A 27,846-nucleotide genomic window follows, 5' to 3' on the forward strand; every position below is an offset into this window, starting at 1 on the left:
TGGATTTGTCTTGAACGTCACACTTGCCCTCGCTCATACCCGGGAAGGGCAGACACAGAGGAGGGGGCCTCTTCAGATGGCATGATCAATCACTCGCTCATACCCAGGCCCACGTTTGTGTGGGGGTCATCTTCAGAGGGCAAGGTCAATGTCTTTGATGAGTATTCTATTTTCAGACTGTCTTCTAGAAACACATCATTTCACCTTTAAGTGCAAGCTAGCTGCTACAGAGACAGGCAGGGGACCCTGGGGCCACGCTTGCCACCTTGAGCACTGGCGTGATCTCCCTCTTCATCTGACAGGGTCCTTGTCTTTTCACCTGCGCCTTGTGCTCCTGTCCTGATCTGCACTTTTATCGAGTCCTGTGGAAAACCAGATTGCACTCACCCTGATTTCTCTCTTCCCATCCCTGCCCCGAGCCATGGTCACCACTGCACCACTGCACTGCCACCCTGGGGACAGGGGTGGAGACCCTGTGACCTGACACAGTTACCGGAAGATGGGGAGCATCCAGACCAAACATAAGACGTTAAGCAGAACGGGCTTGCCTGGCCATCACGGGGCCTCCCTTACAGTCTCCTGCTCTCAGGACTCCCGAAACAGCAGTGAGTGAGTCTTGGGGACAACTGTCTTCATCAGCTTCACTGGAAAGTCACTTACAGGACAGACCTGTGCCCATTTAAGGAGTGTTAATGGGGTGAACTCTGGCAAAGGCATCTTGAAGCCTGGTCTGGCCTGTTGTTAGCCACAAGGTAGAGAGAACAGGAGCCTCAATGGGTCAATACAAACCTTCCAACAACGTCCTAGCAAGGCTAGGAACGCAAATGCTCTTGCAAGGGAATGATGGACCAGCCAGACTGCCCTCACCCACCGTCCCACTGTAACTAAGGGGTGGGGAGAGGTCAGGAGGGGTGAGAGCAGAGGCAAGAAAGGGAAGGAAATGGGCACTGGCTGGACAGTTAAGGACTTCCCAGGGACAGGGACTCCCCACATCGCTGCCGCAGGGGCAGACTGGGAAGCAGGAGAATGACTGGCTCCAGCACCTTTCTCCTCCAAGTCTCCGATAACCAGAGCTGTTTCCTGGCGTACTTTACCCCGTAAAGCCATAGGGCATCCCTCAGGGGTATTCACAAGCCATCAGCCAGTGTGATCTTATCTGGGGGGGGGGGGAGATGGCCCAATGCACACCCTAGCCTTTGCCTAGAGTGACCAGAGCAGGCACTTGTGACTCGGGTTCTGGCACACTGCTTATACTTCCTCCACAAGTAGGATTTCTAGAATGTAAAACCACCACAAAAAAGACCAGAGGTTTAATCTGCTTCAAACCGGACCAATTCAAACTCAAGTGTCCATTGTGCTCAGCCAATCACAACACAAGACTCCAGTTATTTTTGCCTGAAGTAATGGAAACCTTGAGATTTTAGCTTCTGACTTCCTCTGGATTTTCTCATCTGAATGATGGCTAGCTATTTCTGCAAGGCTCCCTTCAATAGTACTGTCCATCTGGGTCCTGCAATGACATAGCACCCTTCTAGACAGGTCATCACCATGTCCCATCAGGGTACCCTCACTTGAGGACTGGCATTCCCCTTCCCCGCAGCCCAGCTCATGACCCCACGTATGGGGTGGGTGTCTGGCCCACATCTGTACCCACTGTCCGCAGGAATTCCTTCGGTCTGAGTTCCAGGGATAACCAGGTATGTGGGTCTGAATGAAACGGTCCACAGGCTCAAAGGTTTGAGTATGTGGCCCCCAGTTGGTGAAACTGTTTTAGAAGGGTGAGGCGGTGTGTCTTGGTGGAAGAGGCTGTTTGCTTTCCAAAGTTTCCAAAGGTGGGCAGTTTCTAGGGAGCTCTCTGCCTCCAGCTTGCGGTTAGAAACGAGCTCTCGGCTGGTCAATTAGCACTGCTCCACTCTGCCCAGTTAAGCACTTTGCTCTGTGAACTTCCTTGGTTCTGGTGTTTCACCAGCCAATGAAATGTACCTGAACACTGGTGAGCTCAGTTCCCACGGGAGAGAACTAGGCTTCTGAAAGAAAGGTGACCTGTGCAGCTTTCTAATTCTATCTGGCAGCTCCCCCTGAGCCTTCAATGTGTCTTCCGACCCCCTGGACTAGAGAGAGAGGGGCACCTTCACCAGGTACCCTCCCGGTGAGGTGTCTGAAGAGTCAGGCAGGCTCTGACAGAATGGGACAGTCACTTCCTTCTGTTCAGATCCACCCAGCAGCCCACGTGCTAACACCAGTTATTATTCCAATGATGGATGGGGGGGGGGGGAGTGCTAACACTACAACTTCTTTTCCTAGAACTCTCTTCTTCCTACTCTTCCCATCCACAAATGTTCCCAGCATCAATTCAAAAGGACATTGTTTTCCTGCTTCAAACAAAACACGTCAGGATTTTCAAACCTGAACAATCAAGACACGCGCACACGCGTGCACACACAGTATGTCAAAGAAGATAAAGTGACACGTTTTATGAGATAAGAAAAATAGGGAGTTTAATAATTCCAAGGGGATAGCACACGCACTGCAGCAGTCAACGCCGGAGCTGTCTGCAACACCGGGTTTCCTGTAGTGTCTGGATGCCCTGGACACCCCAGGGAAGTAGGGGATTGGCATGAGGAGCACACGGGTGGGTGAGGACAGCTGATGGAGAGAACAGTGGAGCTTCAGAGGCTGCTACATCGCAACATGGTTCAGAACGGAAAGTGCTTCACATCTACAGGGTAGAAAATGGCTTCATCCCCCGCACCCCTTAGAGACACGGAGGAGTAACAGTTGTGAATGGTGCCCTGGGTTGCTGGTACCAAAGTCCCACCCGAAGAGACTCGAGGAAAGAGAAATGGGTGTTTACAACAGGGTCAGATTTTAAAAAGAACTGCTCTTGGATACAGATTCTCGCTCCCTGGAGAGCCTGGAAGACGCTGGATCCACAGAAAGAAAACGTGCGCCCACACGTACCCTGCAGCCACCCTGTCTGGGGTAGGGATGTTAGGGACATGAATACTCATGGAATACTCCAAGTGCATCATTAAGGCAGGTCTGTAAGAAACTGTCCTGGGGCATGGACGGCGACCTCAGTGGTGGTGAGGCCAGTGGCAGATATGGTCTTCGCTTACTCTTGGCGGAGGAGCTGCACCGCAAGCCCGGACACCTGTCCCCAGCAGTGAGAGATGCAAGGAGCATGGTTCCTGAGTTAAGATCTCCTGTGACAGCAACACTGTCTTTTGCTGCAGTGTCTTTTGCGTCAGCAGAGTGCTTGGGAAACAGGGCTTACCAAAAAGAACGAGAGCACCTCAGCTTCTCTCACTCAGCCTATACGATAAAATGGTCTGAGTGAGGCTGGGTGGACCCAGTCAGAGTGTGGAGGGAGAAGAGACACAAAGGGCCTCTCAGCGCCTGCTCAGAAACAGGAGGGGCGAGGGGCCGGGTCCACACGGGATGGGAGTGGGGGGAGACGGTGCTGAAGCACCTGCAGCCACACTGCTACCCAACACCTTTCTACAGCAAAGTCCCACTGGCTTCCAAACAACCTCTTTGGAGGAAAGCAGCAGACAGCTAAGCTCCTGAGATCACTGTCACTATTGCCAAACCCTGGTCACACAGAAAACAGGGCTTCTAGTCCAGACCACCTGCCTTCCAGGGCCTGCCTGGGCCCAGGGAGGCAACAGAGTAGGGCATGGGCACGGCAGGGCACAGCAGGGCACAGTCCTATGGGGCTTTCACTGTGCAGCTCAACTGCGGCTATGTATTGCTTTATTCTTGTTCAAGGGGAAAGGGGGGCTTTCAGTGGCCTGGGCAGCGCCGACTGCAGCCAAAGCAGAGCTCATGGCTGACGACAGCCTGCAGTCAAACCTGCCCGGCAGCACCGGCTGGAGAACATGGAATAAATAACACATCTATATACATGGTCTAGTTCTCTCGGGGGAGGGCCACTTCTCCACACTTGTGACGCATTCCTGTGACTGAGAGCCCAGCTAGGACAGGGCAGCAGGAACAAGCGTCACAGGCAGATAGCAACGTCACCTTCCTAGAATCCATGACTCCTTGGGCACAGACACATGCCTGAGACTGGAATACTGCAGTTAAGAAGAGGACGGTGACAAAAATCACTGTGCCCAAGGGGGTGCTCCTGATGGTACCACGGAGCCTGCACCGCGTGGAACAAGTCAGTCACCCAGGTATCTATTGCTTCACCTTGCTCCCAACACTTCGTGAACACAATTTCAAATCCCTGTGGCCAGAAAGGCTGAGAAGGAAATCCTAGCAAGAGGGTTAGCCCGGTCACATCGCAGGTATGCGTTCAAAGATCAGTATTTACAACAAGTACATAGGTATGCTATTACAGATTCAACTGCAGTCCAAAAGCCCGAGGACTCTGGTCAGTCACTGCATGGAAAAGTCGGCAGACATATGCTCAGTCCAGGCCTTAGTGTCTGTAACTCACTTGTAGTTACATCAGCCAAAGCCTGGTGAAGACCACCTGCCTTAGTCCTGAATGTCACTGTGCTTGGGCCAAAGACCCCAGCCTTGTCTGGGAACTGCTGGTCTTCGGCCTGTGAGAGTGAGGTCGGCCTAGAGATTGGTCTCGTCCCAAGCAGGGTCGTTCATGTTCTTTAGAACCTTCCTCACCAGCTTCTCCAGGTCCTTGCGGGCCCTCTGCTCCTCCTCTAAGGATTTCTTCATCTTCTTGTTATCCTGCAAGGCGAGCAGATGACAGCAGGGTCACTGCCTCGGCACCGAAAGTACCTTCATAAGCTGCATCCCCAGGTAGCCAGGTTGGAAGGGACGGGCCAACAGAGCCAAGCCATGAACGTACACCACGGTAGGCTGGGCAGTCTCCACTTACACTCCTCAACAAGACAACTTGGTAAAACGGGCTAAGTCCCTTACCCAGTCAACTGCAAAGGGCAACAAGGGCACCCGAAGGACCAAGTCAGGAAGGAAGGAAAGTGTGCCACCTCCAACACCCTCAGGACAGTCCTGCCCTGTCCCTATAAAGTGCCTGTGTTGCACCCCCTTCTTCAAACCTGCCCACCAGCTGCTCAGATACATCACACAACGGTTCAGCAGGTGTCAGCGCTTGCAATCCAAGACGGACAATCTGAGTCTGATCCCCAGAACCTCTATATAGGAGGAAGAAGAGAACCCTCTCCACACAGCTGCTCTCTGACCTCCACACATATGCCATGGCATGTGCCCCACCCCTCCCCACACACAATAAATAATAAAATACAACTTGAAAGAAAAACAAAACCAAACACCATAGGGTCACACACACAATGGGCTAGGCACCACTGTCCTGCTGTCCCAGATTTTTGAAGCCAAGTAGCCAGCGGCAACCATCAGGGTAGTGTGATGGACAATACCATAGATTACTCCAGCACACGCTGAGGTGGCTCACATCCAAAGAGTACCACAGAAACAAGTATCTCCTGGCCTGTCACTCTTGCATTTTTACATGATGACTTAGAGAATTCTTCCAGCTTTTAGATTTGTTTTGCTCTATGTGCATGAGTGTCTCTTCCTGAATGTATGTCTGTGCATCGTGTGGATGCAATACCCAAAGAGGCCAGAAGAAAGCATCAGATAGGACTGGAGTTAACCGAGGGTTGAGCTGCCATGCGGATTCTGGAAATTGAACTTGGAACCTCAGGAAGAATAAGTGCTCTTAACCCGAGTCATCTCGAGCCCCTGCCTGCCACTCTGAAGTGAAGCTGGTGGCCTTGTTGTTTCCTTTTACTCTTCAATGGATTTTATTTTTAAAACAATATTTTCCTTTTTTCTCCCATTAAAACAAAACAAAAACAAACCTGACTAAAACTAAAACCTGGTTGGCATACCTGTCTTAACTCTTGGACTTCGTCCTTCAGTGCGTACACCGTGTCCACAAGGCTCCTGGACAGGAGAGAGTAAGCACAGGAAAGTGGTATGTCAAGGATGCACAAGCTGGCAGGACCCCCAGGGCTACCCTGAGCAGCAGCGAGCCGAGCTCTGCCTACTGAGAGAGCTTAATTCCTAACCTCAGAGCAGCCCGCCCGGCCATCCCCCATCAGTGAGGGCGCAGCCAGCCTGAAGCAGAGTTCAGGCTGCACCACCAAGGGGAGCAGGGGGAGCCAGTCATACAGAAAGAAAACTCTTACTTTTCCTCTATCACCGTCTGCCCGTTGCTTTTGATTTCTTCGACTATAATTTTTTCTTCTTCTGGAAGCAACACTTGTGGTGCAGATTCCTTACGTGAACCTGTCATTAAAAAGGAAAGCCCCATGTGAGTACCGTGGCAGGACCAAGGAAGGGCATCTACTTTACCCCTACCACTTAGACACCCAAGGCCAGTGGCTACACATTAAAATCTTTGACTGGTTTTCTCCAGCTGTCTGTTGGGTGTGGCCAACCAAAGCATTACAGAGGAAAGAAAACAGCAACCAAAAAAAAATGTAAAAATACTCTTTTGCAACTTATTAAACTCTTAACTACAGAAATCTCTAACAGCAAGTACACTACAGGTCTGACCACACCACACTCAATACACAACCAAAATTTAAACCACGCTATCATTCCAGCACCACTGGAAAAGACCAGACCAGCAAAGAATGCGTAATTCTTGGCTCATAAATAAAAAACTCTAGAAATTACAAAAAGTTTAAGGTCTGGAGAGGTAACTCAGTGTTAAGGGCTAAAAATTAACAACCCAAACATCGAGAAAAGACTACATAAACAGCAATGTTCATAAAACTGTAACACTGTAACACATAGTTTAGAAGAAGTGGCATTTATTGTCTGGTCACAGTGAGACATACATGGCTTTGAGTGCGAAGGAGTGCACTGCCCACAGCACCAGAGGCACATGGCCCTGGCACACACGCTGACCGGTGACCACCTCATGTGACACGTACTGTGCAACAGACACTGGCCTTCAAAGGGTAGGTACCGGGAAGGAGGATTATACAACGTGGTTGTGATCACTGGCTTTGGAGCAACACCACCAGATGCAACTGGAGGACGGGTGGGTTCTGCTGTGCAACAGGTGCACCTGCTCACGGCTGGGCTTGTCTGCTCACGCTTCTGAGGAGAGCACATAGCGTGAGGCAAGATGGCTGACTGTGGAAACGGGGTTAATTTGCTTTTGTGTTTCCGGGGTGCCCTTTGTGTGTCTTCCTGAAAGCACATCGGATTTCAAGGAGCACTCTTATGCACCCTTGTTGGCATGGAAACCCTAGAACAGTGTTTGAGAGGCGGCACCGTGAAGAGCAGCTTTGCGGGCAATTTAACCCAAGCCTGTGCTTCTCTCAACAAATCAAGGTGACCCACTGCTGTCTAAGCTGTGACTTACAAGTTGAGCTAGCCATCCACCAGGGCAACTACGGGGCCTGGAAGACTGTGGCCTCGGGTCTATCTCCCTAGGCCATCTTCTGTGTATCTCCAAGTCTGTTGCACTGGAAGGTGCTGGGTCAAGTGCAGGATGACAGGGAGCTCAGGGGCGGCAATGCAGCCAGCTCTGTCACGCAGCATAATTCTCCAGCAGAGAAGCGGCCAGAGTATGGTGAGGCAGCCCAGCCTGGGGTCCCATGTGAGTAGCTGGAAGGCTGTCAACATCCTATGCGCTCTGAGTACACTCACAGGCCACTGTGTAAAAGATTACCCCAGAGATGGCCATCCCACTCTTAGAGGAGTCCACTGACAGGCAGACGTCCCTTCTGGACGCCTCCTTGATACAGCAGGAGCCCACTCAGGCTCCTTTCCTGTTGAGCAGAGAGGTCACTTGGGGAAATATGAGAGAAGGCGCCAGGCGTGTGTGCACCTGTGCCTACCACAGGAAGGCAGGTGACAAGTGCATGCTCCCTGTGCCAAGAAAAACAAGGATCCCAGCAATTCAGGTGTTTGAGCAGCTGGACCCACGCTACTTGGTGAAGAACGGCAGCCAGGAACAGTACTTGGTTAGCTCCGCAGGTTCCCCTCTGGTATCAGCAGCCAAGTATCCTTGCTGATAGCCGGTGACTGAATCAGCACCAAATTAAGAAGCCTTGGTGACTGCTCTGTCACATTAAATTCAAGAGGCCTGAAAAGGACCAGCAGGTGAGAACTGAGGCTTTAGAACCAAGTCAAGCAGCAGTCAACACACCTGCCTTCAGTTCTTTACTCTCTTCTCACTGAACAATCTGTTTCTAGCGTTAAAGCGTCCAGACTGTGTAAGTGACACAAAGATGCCTCTACAAAGCAAGGAGAAACCATGACACCCACACCAGATCATGGAAGGGCAGCCTTCTCTACAGAGCTGCTCTTAAAGGCACAAGGTCTGACAGGCAGCTCCTACCAACAAAGTCCTAAGTACAAGCCCCCAGTTCCACTACGTAACAATGGATTTGAGGGACTAACATGTCATGGCTCCAGCTGTCAGCTGGAGACACCTGACAGATCTAGGATGTACAACTGCTGTGCACAGACACCCAAGAATTTGCCCCAAGTCTAAGTCTCTGGCCGTGTTCCTGGTAGGAGGTACCAGCCGCTCCAGCTTTGACACAGGCAGGGGGCTGGTAATCTGCCTGTGTCAGACAGACCCCTGCCAGCCCACCACGTAGCCTCTCAACAAAACAAGGAAGCCAGCACAGCCACGTTTATATGTTAGTAATTATTCTAAGAATTTTAAGTTTCCTAAAATACACTACTTAACACATTATATCGGAAACATTCTTAGTGGCATCACAGCATACTTTTTCTCGAATACCTAACTCAGAAAATCCTGTAACCATAGAACCAGAGAACAGTCTAGCACTTAAAATCCCATCAGAGGAATGTCAAGCCATCAGTGCACGGTGAGGGCCCTGCACAGCTGAGAGCTGTGTTTTGTAAGCTGTGGTCTCTGGGGAGATGGGAGTCAGGATCTGCCATGGCCATTCCCTGAAAGAAGGCTCACGGTGCACTTCTAGAACACTGCGGGTTTGGGGGAGGCCGGATTCACTCTGTCAGGCCACCCAAAGCGCCTCATCCAAGCGGCAGACCTTTGTGAGGTTTATGGCTAACAATGTGAGAAGCCCCTCAAAAACTACCACTTTGCCCTTACTGTTAGGATTTCCATGTGCAAGTGGAGTAAACCACACGGATAACAGAGAACAATTTACAGTCAGCCCCAACCTCTAGAACAAACCTCAAGTCCTCTGAGGAAGAATTCTACAAGGTCGCTCTTTGAGGACATTGGCATGCTGGGGGTGCCAGCAGGCTCTATGCCCTATGGCAACACTCACTCACTCACAGATGTGACTCAAGACTGGGAACATGCTCACAGCAACAGAAAGAAACACGGGAGTCAAATGCTAGTGGTCTCTGAATCCCGCCGTGCATTGCTGAAGACCACCATGCTATGGGCCTCGATTGAGAAACACATATCTAACCAAGGAATCCAACTCAGAGTAGACGGTGCCTAGGATGCATAGCCAAGAATCACCCCAGGGCACTCCTTATGCCAGGGACCATGCGGAACTACAGCTGTGTGACTCATGCCGTGTGAGGTAAGTATGTGGACACGTACACTGTGTGTTTGCCTGCACTCAAAGCAATGACTAAGTCTGTCTGTCTCCAAAGAGCATCAGCCATCTGGCCAGTGCCTGACACACTGTGGCATGCTCCTGCATCATTTATACTCAACTGGCTCTCCCTGAGGATGAAACAAAGCATTGTTCTTAGAGGTCTCTTCAGTGGCATTCAAATCACATGGGCTGCACTCTATGGGTCTGAGATTTGGATTATCTTTTTCCATGCTAGGAAGGGAAGAGCTTTCGCCAGGAATGACTCTCTCTTCTGAACTAGGCATGCACTTCACAAAATGAAGGACTTCAAAGCTGAGCTGCTTTTCACCTGTGAGAAGGGCATGCTGCTTCTGAGGACAAGCTTTGCCAGAACAGGGACACAGGAAGAAAACAGCTGGGCCTGGAAGCGTACCCTTTGGCTCCTCCCTTCTAGGGAGGAAGAAGTGGGTGGAGCTGTGTGAGATCCAGGCCAGCCTGGGCTGCACAGAGAGACCCTGCCTTGTGCTATTGAGAACACATCCCACCTAAGAAAGCTCCAGTCCTCTACCACAGCAGACAGAAGGCATGCCTATGGAAGATGCCAGCTTGGGAGAATGGGCCATTGCACACTCAGCTTCAAACTAGGCTATTCCCCTCCCCCATGTAACAAATATAAAAGCCAAGGGCTAGCAAATGCAAAATTTATTTCAACTGTACAGAACAGATGTCTTTTTTTAAATATAAAACAGACACTTCATTGCCATAAGCAACCACAGACAATAAGCATACTGTACAATACAATGTAACATTCAGATATACATCCAAGTGAGTTTTCAAATGGGAGTCTTGTACTAAAATGGCTTTTCCCATTCACAGGTAAAGAGCACAATATACGGACTTCCCCAGGATCTTATACCACTATATACACATTATTGTGTTTCGGCAATGTTAGGCCAAACACAGAATTAATGTAGTTTAGTAAAGACTTGTGGCGAGGATCAGTGAGACAGGAACACTGCTGGGCCACCTGCAGAGGCCCGGGATGGCTTGGACCTACCTTCTCGCTCAGTCTGCATTCTTCCATGAGCACACTCACTGTACACGGCTTTACAGAGCTGCAGAAACGTTAAATACTATCAGCATGACTACAGTCCCACAAACGAGGAAACAATGGCCCCTCCAACGCTGTGTCCCTCTGCCACATGAGGACCATCTCCTGTGCCTGTGGCACTAACAAACTTCTAACCAGGGCACAAAACCAGGGTCAGACACTCAAAAACAAATGCAAAGAATAGTTCAGGCTGTAGTTCCACAGCATTGGCTTAGCAAAAAAAACAAAACAAAAAACCAACCCCGCCCAAATGGCTCTGACCGGTAAGAAAAGATGGAGGGCAAACCATGAGAACTTTGCTCATCAATCCCGACAGTGACAGCCAGTGTCACTTCACTTGGTGACAAGAGAAAACCTCAAGTACAGCTGTGCCCCCCTGTTGTATCACACAGCTTATGACAGGCAAACCATGCTAAGGTAAGGCAGGGGCAGGCAGCCTGAGGCAGATCAGCAAAGACAGCCACAGAGTGGGCTGTGACAGCAAAGCTGTTTCTGTCACTGTGTGAAATCGAATAAATACTGACGTTTCAGATTTTGTTTTTCAAAAATCCCTTTTGCTATCTGGATCTATGCAAACCTCCTTTCTACTGGAAATTAACACTGGTTGTAAGTTTTAAAAAGCTCGCTCCTAGACTTTCTTGTGCAAGTCCCAACTCTCACGGAGCATAAGCAGCTTTGTGGCCACTGAACAGACAGACTTGGTGTGGGGAGCTGTGCTGCCCCAGCAACTCCAGGCTGCCCCTCCTGCCATGCACACGCTCCTCCATTAGCAGCAGCAGGACCCAGCTCCCAGGAAAGGGAGCAAAGGGCACACAATACTGTATACATGGGCGAGGCAAGGAGGGCTAGGGATCAGAGGTCATGATCACTAGAACTCCACCCCATGAAGATGGGGCGCTGTTTTTGAAGCAGATGTCAAGGAGCACTGTGAAGACAGTGCTGCCCCTTAAGCAATGGCCAGATGTGGTCTGCTGCTACAACTGAACGTGATGTCATTCAGTCTTTCTCAGTGCCAGTGAAAACTCCTTACAACAAACCCCAGGGGGCTATGGGGTGCCTTCCAGGCCAGCGTGTGGGGGACCTACTCAGTCCTTGAGGCTGCACTGTCATCAAGTACAAGGTGACCTAGGGGGCTGCTAGAAACGGAGCTTCACTGCAGCTGGTGTTCAGAGTAACAAGGTGCTCATGGCTCTCACAGACAGCACAAGTCCGGACGTGGGGCAGTCAGGCTGTGGCCAAGCCAAGCACTCAACCAAGCACCCTCTGAATGCAGCTGAGCTGCACCGGCTGAGACCACAGCTTTTGCCTCCGAATGCAGACTGGACAGTGCCTCGTACTAGCGACTACTGCAGTTGAGGGAATGGTGGTGTGTGATGGTAAGCGGATGTCTCAGCCGTGGTGGTGAACTCACCTTTACAAGGAGAGCTCTCACCTCACAGCCATGCACACGGGAAAGGCACAGAACAGTGGGTGGAGACAGATCCCAGACTCTGCTCTCAACACCCAATGGCGCCAGCCCTGGTGTGCATCTGCCAGGCACAGAGTCCATGCAGCGTTCTGCACCATCACCAAGGCAGCTATCAGCGGACTCAGTGGTTTGGTTACAGACACTCTTCTCAATCTCTCCACAGCTACTTGGTCAAGTGCATTATACAAAAAAACTAATTCGACTCCTATGTATAAGGCTAGAGACTCCTCCACTGTGGCACTTGGACGCAAACCTATGCGGCTGCATAAACTAGGAAAGTGTCCATACGGCTGTATCCAAAAGGAAGCCAAACAGTTGTTACATGGAGAATTAAAAAAACCAAAACTTCTGGGACTTGTATAAAACACTCCCTAATGGGAAAGGCCCTCAGGTACAGACTCATTGGACCCACCACCTCCCTCCAACAGGCAGCAGTTGAGCCTCCACTAGGTACAATGGGAAATACCAAGACACTCTCCAGAGTTGTTAAAATATCACATAAGAGAGACAAGGAACAGCAAGAAACGTCTAAGAAAAGCAGGCTGCGGTACAAGCATTGTTAAGAAAGGCTCAGTGCGTTAGTTCTGGTGAGAGATATATGAGCAGCAGCTCTTACGGGATGCAGAACCCATTCTGTAACTATGGGCTGTCCATATACTGTCATACTCAGAGTCTTCCGAGAGGTCTGAGGGCTCCAAACGAGAAAGGCTACTGCGACGACCCAAGGAGTCTAGACTTGATTGGTCGTCATCAGCCAAGACGTGATTATGCATCAGGTCAGTGCCTTGCCATGCTAAGACGGATGAAGTGACAGGTGCGACAGGCAGAGGGGTGAGGAGGACGGACAGGAAGAGCCACAACCAAACATGGAACAAAAGCAAAAGGTGATGGGAAGAGAAGGGAAAGAGAAAATATTGTTAAAAAATGGCAACATGTTCGTTTCTCCTTATTAACTGCTGGGTTTTTACAATGAACTTAGCACAACCCTCAGAACAAACCCAACCACTCACTTCATTAAGCCCCATCATAGTTCTCCTTCAAAGGCTTCATTTAAAGATACCTATATATCTTGGCTAAAAACTCCAGTACATTCATGTCCTAAATGTGATTCTGTAACAATTGTCAATTAACCAATTCTATCAACAGTCTTATTTAGGACATAATTTATAAAAATATACTAATTGTGTGCTTAACTAAGCATTATTCCCTATTCTGAAAATGTTACACTAAATAGAAATAACTTTCGTCAGATTTTTGAGTCATTTCTTTTATCTTTGCCAAGACAACATACATTAGCAGCAGGAGCCTAAACTTACCGTGTCGGTCTACAACCTGCCCCAGCACTGAAGTCTGAGTGCAGAGAAGGGACAGAGTAGGTCCCTGTCACCTGCCCTGATGTGGTTCTTTACCATCAGGAAGATGAAACAAACTGGCAATGCCACCATGTGGAAAGGGAGGTGACAAGAGGCAGGAGCAAGAGAACGGGGCAGAACTCCATGCATGGTTAGCAATGTGAGCATGAGCTAGTCAACAGCTAGGTGGGCATGCAAGGCTATATGGGGCTCCTGCAGGGAGAATGCACAGGTAAGCCTCAGCAGCCAAAGCAGGCTGCGTCCCAAGTCTGTGAAGGCCATTTCCATTCCTTCTTTGAGACGGGAAACAATGCCAACTGTGTTTTGTTTGCAACATCCTCTTGGCATCCAAACATGTGCTGAACAGAACGGAGCTTTAGGTAACAATATATGAATTAGCCATCTCAATATGTTTTGCTAGGCATTTAGTGTGGAAGTGTGTTCACTATGAACCCATTTCCAATGCTCTCATCAAACACGTCACCTGTCCAGCACAACCTGTGCAACTATCCTGTGTCTTAGATGCCAGGCGGTAGCCATGTATGACGGTAACTTCTGAGGCTCCAGGATGCAGGCTGGGACATAGCACATCAAAGAAAGCAAATTCAGCACAGTGACCACTGCTTTTCTTGCATGGAAAGAATGGACGTACAGAGCGTCGGCCAGGCAAAAAAGAAAGGCTCTGCACAAACTACAGGTTGCCCTACTAAGGCAGCCGAGGCGGGAAGCCACAGCTCATCTCAGGCCTTTTGCCCAGAGGGAATATGGCCTGTGTGACATTCAGGAGTTCAGAGACCTGCCGTTTACATCTGAGCTTGGGATACATAAGTTCATATAAGCTTGGGAATTTCCATTTCAGTTTAAGCATTTGAAAGTGAGGTGACTAATGTAAAACCTCAAATCCGAAATCTATGAAACTGCTGGCTTTGTTTTTAGCCTATAACAACACAATCACTGCAAATTATGAAGATGTAACACTTTAATCAACAAAATTCTATTTGTGAATTACCACTCAACCATCCCAATACACAGCCCACGGCTTGCTAGGGTACCCAAACCTCCCATGGCTCTCCTCTACTCATCAGTTACAATAGGTTCTTTCCCAGAGATGGCAGGGACAAAAAAAGACCTCGCTGACCCTTAGCAAGACCATAATGCCATAAATTGCAGCCGAGAGTGCAGTCCTGCACTTGGAATGCTCAGCCTGCCACACGGGCTGGCACAGCAGCAGGCTACTCAACAAAAACTCAAGTGCCTGAAAAGTCCCTTCCCTACCTTCTGTCTTATTAAGGCTGGCAAGACATGAATCTGAGCCACCCTGCAGGTGTTTTCAGAAGAGCTGAAAAGGGGTCTCTCCAAACCCTGAGATGGAGAAGGGGCAAGACAGGGGATCCACAGCCACTGGTTTCTATGCCAAGCAGTCAGTTCCAAGACGAAGAGAAAAGGTGACTGCTAGGCTTCACCTGCCTCAAAGGGCAGTGGCCTCTGAGTCTGGCAGTGCCCCTGGATGCTGCCACACTGCAGATCCCACCTGTGGGGAGTTAAAAGAAACTACCTGAAATCTGCTAAAGAAATTAAATACAGCTGGGCGGTGGTGGCACATGCCTTTAATCCCAGCCCCCAGGCGGCAAAAGCAAGTGTATCTCTTTGAGTTCGAGGCCAGCCTGGTTTACAAGAGCTAGTTCCAGGACAGGCACCAACGCTACACAGAAAAACCCTGTCTCGAAAAACATCAAAAAATAAAAAAATAAGAACAAAATAAAAATTTAAAAGATAGAAATATCGCTCTTGATTTTAATTTTAGATTATTTTTAAAAGCTTTAAAAAAAAAAAAAGCCCAGCAACACCATCAAAGAGCAAAAAAATAGCCAGGCAGGCAGTGGTGGGACACGGCCTTCAATCTCAGTACTCAAGGGGCAGAGACAGGCGGATCTCTGAGAGTTCAAAGCCAGCCTGGTCTACAGAGCAAGTTCCAAGACAGGCTACAAACGCTATAGAGAAACCCTGTCTCTAAAAACAAAACAAACAAACAAAAAAAGAAAAAAGGAAAGAAAAGAAACAAAGGAACTTCACTTCTTCTGCATGCAGCTGTCTAATTAAAGCTTCACAAAGGATGGAGGCCCACAGTGGATGCTACCTAAACACAGCACCTGGGTATACTGATCTGCCACTTGCTAAGCCCCCGAAACCTCCCTCCAAAGAGCAGCTAGGTCTGTGGAGCAGCTGCTGTAGACTGTGCCCACCAGGGTGAAGAGTGACACTCACTTGAGTTCAGAGTCTGCCGGGTCTTCGCGCTGGTGCAGTAAGCTTCGATGACCTTCAGGATCTGCGCATCTTCTTCCAGAGCAGCAGTGCCTGTTCAGAGACACGTGAGCCATCACCACTCCACACCCCAGAGCTCTGCTGGGCAGGGCAGATGCCAGCCTCACTGTCTCACTGGCTACTCTTCAAGTAGTTACAAATAGGTGCAACATGGAGCTTTGAAGGTCTGGAAACTAGCCCACTGCAAAGGGTTGGCATCACAGCTCTGCAGAGCTCTAGACCCCTCAGAAAAGCAGTCCCCACCCATACTCTGGAAACAGCACGAGACTGGACAGTAAAGACATCAAATCTCGTGAAGACAGGAAGTGAGACTCAGAGCCAAGCACCCCAAGTTTCATAGACTGGGCCTTGATACAGTGTGGGCAGAAGGAAAGCTGTGAGGAGTGAAGACAGGAAACTTCTAGAAAGGCACTAGTTCATAGGCCTTCAAAGGGACATTCCTTCTGGCCCAGGAATTCCCAGGCAGACACTAACATGGTAGGAAAGTCACCATGCCGAGCAGAGGTGCCTCAGAGCTCTGCCTTCAATGTGCTCTGGAGCCAGCTTCCTCTCCAGGCAGAGGCCAGAAGAACACGGGAGGGAGGCAGTGGGAGCAGCCACAGCTGCATCACCTCTGTGCTCAGAGAGGGGGACACACGGAAGAAAGCTGTTTGTTCTCGCTAAGTTTTTCTCTTCTTCAGGCTCTGCCCTAAGGGCCTTAGTTATGTTTTCTTTTGTTTGTTGTTAAGTTCATCTACTCTAATAAAAAAACAGAATAGAAGGCTGATATTCTCATAGCTATAAATAACTGTGCCTCAGTAACTTTTACGTATGTATTTATTTGAGACAAGGTCTCACTATGTAGCCTTGACTGGTCTAGAACTTGCTATGTAACTTACAGAGATGTGTCTGCCTCTGTCTCCTGAGCACTGGGATTAGAAGTGTGCACCACCATGTCCAGTTCTCAGCAACATTGTAAGGGTGTAAACTGTATATAACGCAAACCAAACATTTACTTCCAGACAGTGAGTTGCAGTCCTAAGAGTTGAAAGTCCTTGAAAACGCGTAAATACTTAAGAACACAGGAGGCTGCAATAAAAGCTTTGTTCCCTCTGTCTGGGCAGCAGAAGCCACCTTCAGTCAGGCGTGCTGTCTGGCTGCTGTGACCACTGCTCTGTTCACACTGGGCAAAAACATGTACACCGACTAAGGTAGAGAGAGCATCCCTAAAGTCAGGAGCACAGGGCAGGCTCACTATGTCCTCAGCCATCCAGTCGCTCCCCTCACAGCAGCCATATTCTGCTGCCATTCAGTGTGGATTCTCACAGACTGTAATCTCCTGGTCCTCCACGGTAACACGGCGTATCCAATTACAGAAGCTTTAGAGTACTGAGGTTTGCTGGGCACCAGTCAGGCCCCGGTGCTGAGTGGGGATCATTAACGTAACACTTCTTCAACCCTTGTCCTCGGTCTGGCATGTCATCCCTAACCCGTGGGGTCTCCTCTGAGCTCTGAGCACAGATGACTTTCAGTTAGCTAGCCCAGACCTTTCTCGTCATCAGGCCTACTACCCACTGTATCCTGCCTCCTAGCTGTGTCTCCTAACACAGTCCACCCTGCCAACTGCACTCGTACCTGTGCACCAGTCACACAGCTGAGACCCCCTCAGCCTCCCCACTGCCTGCCCACAAGGGGTGTTGCACCTACAAGTTGGGCACTGCTGCTATCTGTGTCAACTCTTGAGCAGGATGCAGAATCCTCAGCCTCCATCAATATACACCAGTAACACAGGCATCCGGATGAAGGATGCTCCACAGCACCCTCAGCCTCCATCGATATACATATATAACACAGGCATCCGGATAAAGAATGCCCCACAGCATTCCTCAGCCTCCATCAAGAGACAACAACAACACAGGCATCTGACTGCGACAAGTAAAATGCTGTTTAGGCACCCACCCACATCTCCTGGGGCAAATCCACCCACCTGACGACCAGTGCTGTGGACTTGGTCTTCACACCTTGTCTCACAGTTGGATGCTAAGCAGCATTAAACGTGTGCTAGTGACTTAAGATTTGACCGACATTCATGTCCCAGCACCCCGTGGTGCCAATCACACAAAAGATACATGGCAAATACTTGTTCAGGAAGGGTCAGCAGGCAGACCTGAGCCCAGACGTTCCATGGATGAGTGAAAGGGAGGGTGGATCTGACCTGGTGGAGCAAAGGTGACCGGAATCCCGATGTGGACTGGTACTCTATGAGTCAGGGGTGGGGCTAAAGACCAGGAGATGCAGGAGCAGAACTAAGGTGGGAACAGAAGTCTTAAAAAGGACAGGGGGCTGGTGAGGCCTGCTGCACTCTGCCACCTACTTGTCAAGAAGCAGGCCTGCTCTCCCCTGCACTCCATCAATATACACAGGTAGCACTCTGTGAAGGTAACCTCTCCCACATGCGGCACTAAGGCCCATGAGTGGCCATGCTCACACAAGTGGGCACTTACTCTTGCGCACAGCAAACTCCTCATCTGAAGGCTTCCGCTCAGGCTTCCGCTTCGGCAGCAGCTTCTTCATGGTCTTGGGGCTCTTACTAAGATCCTAGGAACACCATCGACAACACACGCTGACAGATTCTGTGTGCAGCCAGCTGGCCACCAACAAGCACCTCCACCCCTACCCCAGCTCTTCCACTTGTCTCTGCCAGAGCCAACACGAACCCAAACCAAGCATCACCATCCCTCCCTCTGTAACACTCCTGAGCTCTGATGAAAACCCCACCAACAGGACCAGACCCCACGAACTCCAAAAGAGTAAGAGAAAGAGGTGGCCCACACGCACACTCCCCACAGCCAGAGCAGGGCTGTCCATTCTGGGGTATGAGAGGAAAATAAGGTTACTTAAAAAAAATTTTGGAAAGTAAAGATACTTTTGAGAAAATACACAAAATTCCAAAAATAAAAGCAAAGGGGGTAGGCAGGGAACCAATGGCTAAGCACAGACCAGTGGGGACAGGACTTGCTGGCTTCTCTGAGCAAAGTAGAGGCGGTGTCCAGCAACCACCTGAGCACCTCTAGTTAAGGTACAAACAGAGTGTGCACACAGCAGGCTAGAAGAGGGCCCATCCAGGAGCACAGTAGGCATACAATCTGTCCCAGCTGCCGCCATTACAGAGTGGTGAAGCACTTCGGGGCATAGCAGGCTCTTAGAGATACTTCTGCTTTCCTGAGCTGCTGCTGCTCCTCTTTTGAGATGATCTATGTAGCCTTAGCTGGCCTGGAGCTCACTGTATAATCAGGCTGGCCTCCAACTCACAGACCCTCCTGTCTGCATCTGGGGTGCTAGAATTAAAGGCATGTGCTATCATACCCTGCTTGACTTCATTTTTGAAACCTCTCTCCTGAGATCCATGCTGGCCTCAAACTTCCTATGTAACAGATCTCTGCAATGACTTTAGGCAGAGATCAGTTCCAAAAGAACCATACTGGGGACTCAACAGAGCACTCCTGAAATACAGGAGCACCTATCAGAAAGCCCTGCGCATGCTCCAATCACTCTTTATCACACAAACCACCAAGCCTAGGCTTGCACCTACGCCCCACCTGGCTTCTTTCTCACGCTCGCCAAAGCTGAGCCTCCACAGGTGAAAGCAGGTTAGGTGGAGCACATGAGACTGCAGACACTTAGTGAGAACGCAAGTGCACTAGGGCTACACTTGGCATGCGGGCAAGAGCAGGAGTGGATTGAGGAAGGTTGCTGCAACTCCTTGGAGGCCAAGAAGGCACTGCCTTCAAGACTGCACCATTATCACTGGGGAACCTAATCTTTACCTCCAACAGACTCAGTACTCTGGGACAGACCTTGGACACAGCAGAATGGCACCCATAGGGCGAGGCCCTAGCAGCCAAGCATTCACGAGCACCCCAGGCTTGGTGCCTCATGGCACCACCCCCTCAGGTATGGCACAATACATTCAGATCTGAAGGAGCTGCATGCCCATCCTATTATGTTTAAAGGTGCCTCCTGGCCCTGCAGCAGAAGGGGATGACAGAGAGTAAGGACAGACCCTCTTCTCAGTTCTAAGGATTCACTGGGGGTCCTTTATGCCATAAACAAAACCACAAGACTTTCGTTTCTAAACTCACCGAAATGACACATGTAACTAAGTGCAGACCCTCACACACCCTGATGTCAAGACATGCTCACTGCAGCTGGCAGTCTGAGTGGCTGCAGGACCTCACCTCCTTGTAGCAGAGAGCAGCTGAGGGCCGGAGGGGAGGTGCAGGCCGCAGGCAGCTCAGGCTCCAAGGCTTGGGGGTCTTCGGAGGCTCCAGGGGTCCCCAGCTGATGGTGGTGTGTGGGGTGCCATGGTGAGAGGGGTGGGGGAGCGTGTGGTATGCAGGCGTCAGTGCCACAGGCTTGCTGTCCGCGTGCTTGCTGGATGGAGTGATAGGATGGGAGGGAAGCTGCCAGGCACAAAAGCAAGAGCAGAGAGCATGAGATGGGTGAGGCCACGGGAGAATGCCCTAACCACACGGCTTTAACCCCTGGCTGTACCACGGGAGAATGCCCTAACCACACGGCTTTAACCCCTGGCTGTACAATGCTCCCAAGGGATTCTGGGCAGGACATGGGGCTGAGAGACCCACACTGTACATAGGTTACAGCTGCGATGTCACAGCATGTGAGAAACTAGTGTAAGCATCATGACTTCGAAACAAACAAGTATTCCTATACAGAAAAGGTGGCTGATGGTGGGGCATCTTCCCCAGAAACACACTATCACCTGGTAACACAGGAGCAGGGCAAAACCGAGGCCTGTTCCCTGTGCAGAGAGGGGAAGCAGGGCACAATTCTCTTGGAGCACAGCAGCCAGGCCCCTCCCATCTAGGGCTTTCCTGTTTGGGCACACTCAGTTGCCACAGAGCTGTGAGAAGGCAGGAATATGGACCACTTGGCCTTCATAAAAGGATGTTAATTTCCATAATAAAGGTTATTTTTCTCTTAAAAATCTCAAGCTTGTTTGAATAAAAATAATTTGAAATCTGATTTTTCAGTGGGGTATGTTATTAATAAGATTTATATTCTTATAAAACCCCAAATCAACCACACCAACAACGAAATGAAAATGTTAATAAAGTAAGCGTGACTCAAATGAGCCCCTGGATCTCAAGCAGATGACGTAGTTAATGCATAGCTAACAGGAGCTGGCTGCGAAGCTCTGAACTGAATGCTGGAGCTGTGGCACCACAGAGCGGAAAACAGGACCGTAAGCGCCAGGCCAGCCACCAGTCGCTGGCTCATGGTACTTTAATCAACACTGTACCACTACAAACAAGCAGCCCACAGAGGAGAAAGCTGCACCCAGCCCCTTGTAGCAGAAACACTGGCTTGTTTCTCTCTACTTGGAAAAGCGGAGTGGTGCCCGATGCTACAATGAGAGATCACCTGGTGCTGGACCCCAGGGGAACGCAGTACTCCATACACAGCACACCAGCCACGGCACCTTCTTCCCACCAGGGCTGCACAGCGGCCCACAGCAGGGGATATTACGGCTTCCACTACACGTCACCAAATGCTGAGGCGCCAGGCATGTACACAGCAAAGACTATGTGTCAGGTGTGGGGAGCCTGGCTTCACTTTGCTGTTCTGTACATACTCATTCAAGCAACCTATATCCCTGAGATATACGTAACCCACAAAAAGTAAGTGGTTTTAATTTTTTTTATTATGTTGGTGGCATGGGGAAATGATCCCGGCACCTTGCAACATCAGGGAAATGTTCTACCACTGAGCTACACCCCCAATTCCCAGCCTTCTCTTCAGGTCCTTCTTAGTTTTTTGTTTATTTTTTTATTTTTTTTATATTTTTTGAGACAAGGTTTCTCTGTGTAGCTTTGGTGCGTGTCCTGGAACTCAACTCTGTAAACCAGGTTGGCCTCAAACTCACAAAAGATCCGCCTGCCTCTGCCTCCTGAATGCTGGGATTAAAGGCGTGTGCCACCACCGCCTGACTCTCCAGGACCTTTCTGAAGCAAGGAGAAATTACGGCAGAGTTCAGCCTCGGAGAGTGAGGTGCTAGCTACCACAGCAAGGCATCCAACACCCCAACTTCTGAGACAACAAAGCAAGCTCAGAAAACTGGACCCTGATGTGAGACCACGAGTGGTAGAGCTGAGCTCTAGGTAACCATGGTGACCTCTACGTGAAGGCAATGATGTAAAAATGAGCTACCCGGCAGAAACTGTCATCATAAACTGTGCTAGCCAAGGTCATTTTTGAAAGGTTTGCTCAGGTGTTCAGTAAAAATGGTTATGTTTTAAAATAACACCAACTTCTCAAGCAAAAAACATACAAAGTTTAAACACCAATGTCAACATGTTTTGAAATTTATATCTCTAAAAAAACACAAAGTACTGCTGAGTTTTTTTATTAAGTAAAAAAATAAACGGTTTTTTTTTTTGGTTGTTGTTTTCATTGTTTTATTTTATTTCTGTTTGGAATCAGGGTCTCAAGTAGCCCAGGCTGGCCTTAACACACAGCCAAGATGACCTTGAACTTCAGATCCTCTCGCCCCCACCTCCCAAGTGCTAGGAATACAGTCAGGTGCTACCATACCCAGATAATGCAAGGAATTGAACTTTGCACTAAGGAAGACCTCCGCAAGGGAGCCCAGGCCCAACACTGCCACTTTCTAGAGTAAGTCAAGAGTTGTGCCCAATGCCTGACTAACACAGCTATCACTTCTCTTTCGCTTTGTCTGTTTGTGAGTAACATATATGAAGTTTTAACTTCTCAGAAAAAGCCACTTACTGAACAGGGCCCGTGGCTCCTGGGTGCAGTGGGAACTGAGGCAGCGCTGAGCATCACTGAGCTCGCACATACACAGACAGTCTGCGAGGCTTTGCTCTGTGATGACAACTGCACAATTAGAACTCGTGCTACAAGGCAGAGTTTAAAACTCCTGCACCCACTGGTGAGAGCCGAGAAGAGAAGCATGTGGCTCTTACTGTGTGTGACGGCACAGAGTGGGGCTTGATGGTGGGGTTGCTCACAGATGTAACCTTCGTCTGCTTCTGTAGATGGTCCACCCATTCATGCAGGTCCTGCTGGTTGTTGCAAGACACCAGAATCCGCTCGATCATGCTTCCTGGAGAGGAGGAGGTGGAATTACAAGTAAATGCACACGAGCACTACAGACGCCCAGAGCCTGAGGCCACCTTCACACTGCCTTTGAAATTGGCTGCTTCTCCTCACTGTGACACAGAGGGTACACAAGCTGGGGCACGTTACCTGATATTTCAAACGCATTCCTATGGGTCTCGCTGTCCTCAAGTTTTGTGATTGTCATTCCTGTTGTCGGTAGCTTTCCCTAAAAGAGAGCCCCCCCAAAATTAATGCTTTTCTAATAAATGTGCCATTAAACATGAAAAGATTTTACACATTGCAGAACCAGACGTTCCAAAGAACTACCGTCTTATCCTGAAAACAAAATAAGAAACTTCCAAAGAACTACCATCTTAAATAATGACCAAACCACGATGAAGAACCCAAATTGGCAATGGCAGAGTATGAGGCAAAGCGGGACTTTCATCCAGCCCCGCGGGAGAGCGCACACTGCCTTCCAGAGGCCCAACTGATGGACACGGAGACAAGAGCATACACTGAGAGGCTTTGCGGAAAATACGCAGCTAGGACAGATAGCTGCCACAGGGTGCACACAGTGGCAGACATGCTGTCTGTAAAAATGGGAGGATTCACAAGAAAAAGGAAATGTCAGCTGAGAAGTGGATGGGGATAAAGCTCATTTAAACAGCAAAGTCCAGCACCCAACAGCTTCCTTCAGGCCACACAAACAGCGACAGCCAGTTGTCAAAGGCCAAGTCTATATAGTCTATGGCTTTGGGCCCCAGGAAATAACTGTTAGCCGAAGGCAGGACTTTATCAGCAGGCAGGACAGCACCTGTGTCAATTGGACACAGCTACAGACCCCTGGGAAGAGGAAAACCTAGGAGAACTGCCAACCTGCCAGTGGCCCCTGGCAAGCCAGTTTGGCAGTTTTCTTGATTACTGACGGATGCAGGAGCCCAGCCCGCTATGGGAAGCACTATCCTTGGGCAGGTGGTCCACCCGCAGAGATGACTGGACGTGATGCCCACCACCAGGGCTGATCCAGAAACCTTCTAGAGTACAAAGACAGCATCCTGCCGCTGAGATGCCGTCTCCAGGGACATGCCACAGCAAGAGATGATCCCAGCACAAGGACAGTCTAGGCTCAGGATCTGGGGTACAGGCACCTGTCAACAGGAGCTGACATTCTGGCACCTCAGCTACCCAGCCTCTCCTCAGGATGCCTCACCAATGGAGAGGAGAGTCTTTTCTGAGTCTTGCCACGCCTATCTTCTCGGCCTTCTAGAAAGGGTCCTTCGGAACAACAGTGAGAAGCCCTCCCAGGGGCAGACCAAGCCACATCCTTCCACTCAGGACTCTACACTCCTTGTCAGAACAACATAAAACACAACACTCACATCAGAGAAAAGCCGCTTGAAAGCGAAGAGCAATTGAATGAATGAATGAATTGAACGAATGAATTAAACAAATGAATGAGTGTCTCTCTTAGGTCAGTGTGGAGGGTGGACTCCAGGGCTCCTAGATCCTACCTAAATGTCTCCACCACTAGACCCTATGGCAACAGAAAAGAGCCCCTCAAGCTTTCTCCCACGGTCAGCTCTCAAACTTTCTCTGGGAAATGATTAAAAAGAAACACATTACTCGGGAGGCAGAGGCAGGCGGATCTCTGTGAGTTCGAGACCAGCCTGGTCTACAGAGCTAGTTCCAGGACAGGCTCCAAAGCCACAGAGAAACCCTGTTTCGAAAACCCCCAAAAAAAACCCCAAAAAAAAGAACCCCCCAAAAAAAGTAACATTAAATGATAGGTTACAAAAGGTCAAACGATCAGTGACACCCCCAGTGTATTTATTTGGGGTGTTCTACGCCTTACAACAAACAGATCACAGCCCACAACACCTCGCTGAGCCTAGGCTGTGCACGACAGAACATGAGAGCCCAGAGAAGCACTGCTTTGCAGGGACAAAGCAGCCAGTGAGAGACTGACATGCACTGCTCACAAATGCACACTTCTCTCCAGGCACACTGAAAGGTGCAACAGAGGTGAGCACACAGAGTGAGCTAACCCAGACCCAGAAAGACAAATGTATACTCACTCATAAGTGGCTTTTAGACAAAGAAAAACTAGAATACAGTTCACAATCGCAGAGAACCTAGACAACAAAGAGAAACCTAAGAGAGACATGCATGGATCTAATCTACATGGGAAGTAGAAAAAGACAAGATTCCCTGAGTAAATTGGGAACGTTGAGACCATGGGAGAGGGTAAAAGGGGAAGGGGAAGGAAGGGGGAGAATGGAGAAAATATACAGCTCAATAAAATCAATAAAAAAACAAAGTTACAGGTAAGAACGGAGCCATCACATGGTATCACATACTGTGCATATACAGGCATGTCCAATATGAATACATAAATTCAAAGGCATCCTGGAAGCAATTCTGACATCCACTATAAGCCAGAAAGTGTCACTGTAACTGTGTTTACCTGATAGATGAAACCACTCATCCTGGGACTGGCAGACAACATGAGCAGAAGACTTGGGAAGAGCAGGAGGTATCGCTCATTCTTTTCCTAATAGCAAAAAGAATCTGTTCACAAATGTGTACACAAATCTTCATACAAGCCCCTATGAAACCATAGACTGTGTTTCCTAACTGACATTTCTACCAAATTATGCTAGCAGTATTGAATGCTGACCAAGTATAACCAAGTCTCCATTAGACACAAGCACTGAGTCTACATCAGACCTCAGCACCCAGAGAACATATAACCAGTGAAAACAACCACACACTATTAGATTTTTCAAGGCAGAAAGTAATGAAATGATTCAAGAGCCCTGAGCTTGCAAGTTCCTGTAAGACTTTTTTCTTTTATTAAGGTTTATTTAACCAGGTGTGGTAGCACCTTTGATCCCAGCACTCCTGAGGCTAAGACAAGAAGATCTCTGTGCTCCAAGCCAGCCAGAAACCTATACTGAGTCCTAGGATAGTCAGAGCTACACAACTGAGAGACCCTGTCTAAGAAAAACTACAGGTTTATTTATTTATACTGTTTATATGTATGAATGTCTCTGTGTATCACATGAGTACAGTGCCTCAAGAGGGTGCTGGATCCCCTGGACCTAGAGTTATAGATGGCTGGGAGCTGCCATGTGTGCTTGGAATCAAACCTTGGGAAGAACATTAAGTGTTCTTAACCACTGGGCCATCTCTCCAGCCCTGTGTGGAGTACCTTTGAATACTATTTTATAACTTTCTGTTCATGGCCAGGAAGGGAAAAAAAAACTAGAAAATTTTAATGAGGGATGGGGACAGGTTGATTCTTCAAGCTACAAGAAAAATAGGGCAAAAATCAAGTAAATATTGCTATCATCTATCTGATTAACCTTTTGTGGTTTATATGGAAAACTTATTTCTTGTACATTAAATACCATTTGCTTCAAGGTAACAAAAGTCATGGAAAACACACACATCTAAAAGACAAAGGTCAAAGGAACAGGCATGAGTCCTCCAGCATTTGAGCCACTGCCTTCAGAAGTGGCTAAGTACAGCAAACAGCTTTCCCAAGAATATTCTTCACAATGTCACACCCACCCACAGGGCAGCAGGGATGGGGAGGAGTGTGTATCCTGAAGAAGGTGCACAAACAACCTGCTGCTTCTCCTGGAGGCACACAGGCTGGGAAGTGCCAGCAGAAGACCTCTGCCCTCGAGGGCAGGACAGCACTGATTCTCTTTGGAGGAGTAGCCACCACTGTTAGGGAGACTTAGCACTTTGGGAAATGTTGCAAAGTTATCTAAAACAAAACTTAAAAATCACGAGGGTAAGGGGCTGGGGAGAGCTCTGAGTTTAAGAACATTGGCTGCTCTTCTAGAAGACAGGTTTGATTCCCAGCATTCACATGACAGCTCACAACTGTCTATAACTCCATTTCCAGGGATCAACCTCTTCTGGCCTCTGTGGATTCTGCGCAAACATTATACAAAAACATGTGTGGAGGCAACATACCCACACATATAAAATCATTTGATTAAGTGACAAATTTTCGAAAGATTTGAGTGTTTCAGGTCAGTGTAGTCAAAGAAGAAAGTGACAATTTCTTACAGTACCCACACTATAATGTGATGGGGATACTCAGACAAGTTCTGCTTCCTCTCTCTCCAAATGGCTGTGTGTGTGGAGGGTGAAGCTCAAGTTTGCTCCACCATCAAAGGACTACTCCCATGTAGCCAACTGTCACTGTGGAAGGATGTCACTGAACAAGCCAGCAACAAAGCCAGACTCCCAGAAGTAGGCACCAGAATACACACACGCCAGTGCCATAAACACTAGGCTCACTAAAGTGTGCTCTGACGAGAAGCCTGAGTTCGGCCAGGTAATTGTCCCTAGACAACACCTGCATATGGTGAGACACAGTCTTGGGTGGATGCCCTCTCAGTTCAGAGCTCTGGACCAAGCTGAACCTAGGTGGGTATGAACTGACAAGCCTGTCTGCTCTCAGCTTTCCACCCACACCATAAGCTCTCCACATCTGTCAAGGGTGAGACTCTTGCGCACTGACGCAGTACATGCCATTATTCTAGGCCTGAATACAAAACTAGGAGCGGGACAGGTGGGGAAGCGGGGCCCAGTACCTCGCTTCCTGCGCACTGAATCGTGACTTGGGACATGTACGTGACAGCACCCAGCGTCTTTATGTCATCCCCCTCCCAGCTGCGGATCGGCTCCGTCAGAATCTGCAGCTCCAGCTCTTTCCTTTTCCGAACCTCTTGACACTGGGCCTGTGGAACACAGCACACAACTGTTTACAAACACAAACTCTCAGAATCTTGTTTTCACCACACCGCTTGTGCTTTTACGATTACTGTTCTGTCCAGTCGAATAATGAAGGAGTTGGTGGAATCAAGGCAACAAAAGCATGCACGTGCTCCAGCACCTTCCACTCCCTAGGCAGTTGTCAGTTTCAGGAAGCCATGTTCAGAGTGG

The 27,846-nt window shown here is 49.1% G+C and overlaps 1 protein-coding gene across 6 annotated transcripts in view; it reads right to left on the reverse strand.

The window, feature by feature from the left end:
• Positions 1–2,686: 2,686 nt before the first annotated feature.
• Arhgef7 (Rho guanine nucleotide exchange factor 7) overlaps positions 2,687–27,846 on the reverse strand; it is a 103,594-nt gene continuing 78,434 nt past the window's right edge. For 2 of the 6 annotated variants that reach the window (XM_050136910.1, XM_050136913.1), the window contains 11 exons: positions 27,495–27,641; positions 25,346–25,432; positions 23,026–23,104; positions 22,743–22,882; positions 22,546–22,641; positions 19,974–20,198; positions 18,240–18,333; positions 15,700–15,789; positions 6,144–6,243; positions 5,844–5,898; positions 2,687–4,698 (listed from right to left, as the gene is read on the reverse strand). In XM_050136910.1, the coding sequence (XP_049992867.1) occupies positions 4,576–4,698; positions 5,844–5,898; positions 6,144–6,243; positions 15,700–15,789; positions 18,240–18,333; positions 19,974–20,198; positions 22,546–22,641; positions 22,743–22,882; positions 23,026–23,104; positions 25,346–25,432; positions 27,495–27,641 (1,236 nt within the window). In that variant the 3' untranslated portion in view covers positions 2,687–4,575. Of the gene's footprint in view, positions 4,699–5,843; positions 5,899–6,143; positions 6,244–10,560; positions 10,619–12,698; positions 12,876–15,699; positions 15,790–18,239; positions 18,334–19,973; positions 20,199–22,545; positions 22,642–22,742; positions 22,883–23,025; positions 23,105–25,345; positions 25,433–27,494; positions 27,642–27,846 lie in introns of those variants that run through there. The other 4 variants (XM_050136914.1, XM_050136911.1, XR_007590820.1 and 1 more) reach the window with 4 other exon arrangements.

This window comes from Alexandromys fortis, unplaced genomic scaffold (genome assembly GCF_014885135.2).
Source record: "Alexandromys fortis isolate MF-2015 unplaced genomic scaffold, M_Fortis_MF-2015_v1.1 scaffold_3, whole genome shotgun sequence".
Taxonomy (NCBI): Eukaryota; Metazoa; Chordata; class Mammalia; order Rodentia; family Cricetidae; genus Alexandromys; species Alexandromys fortis.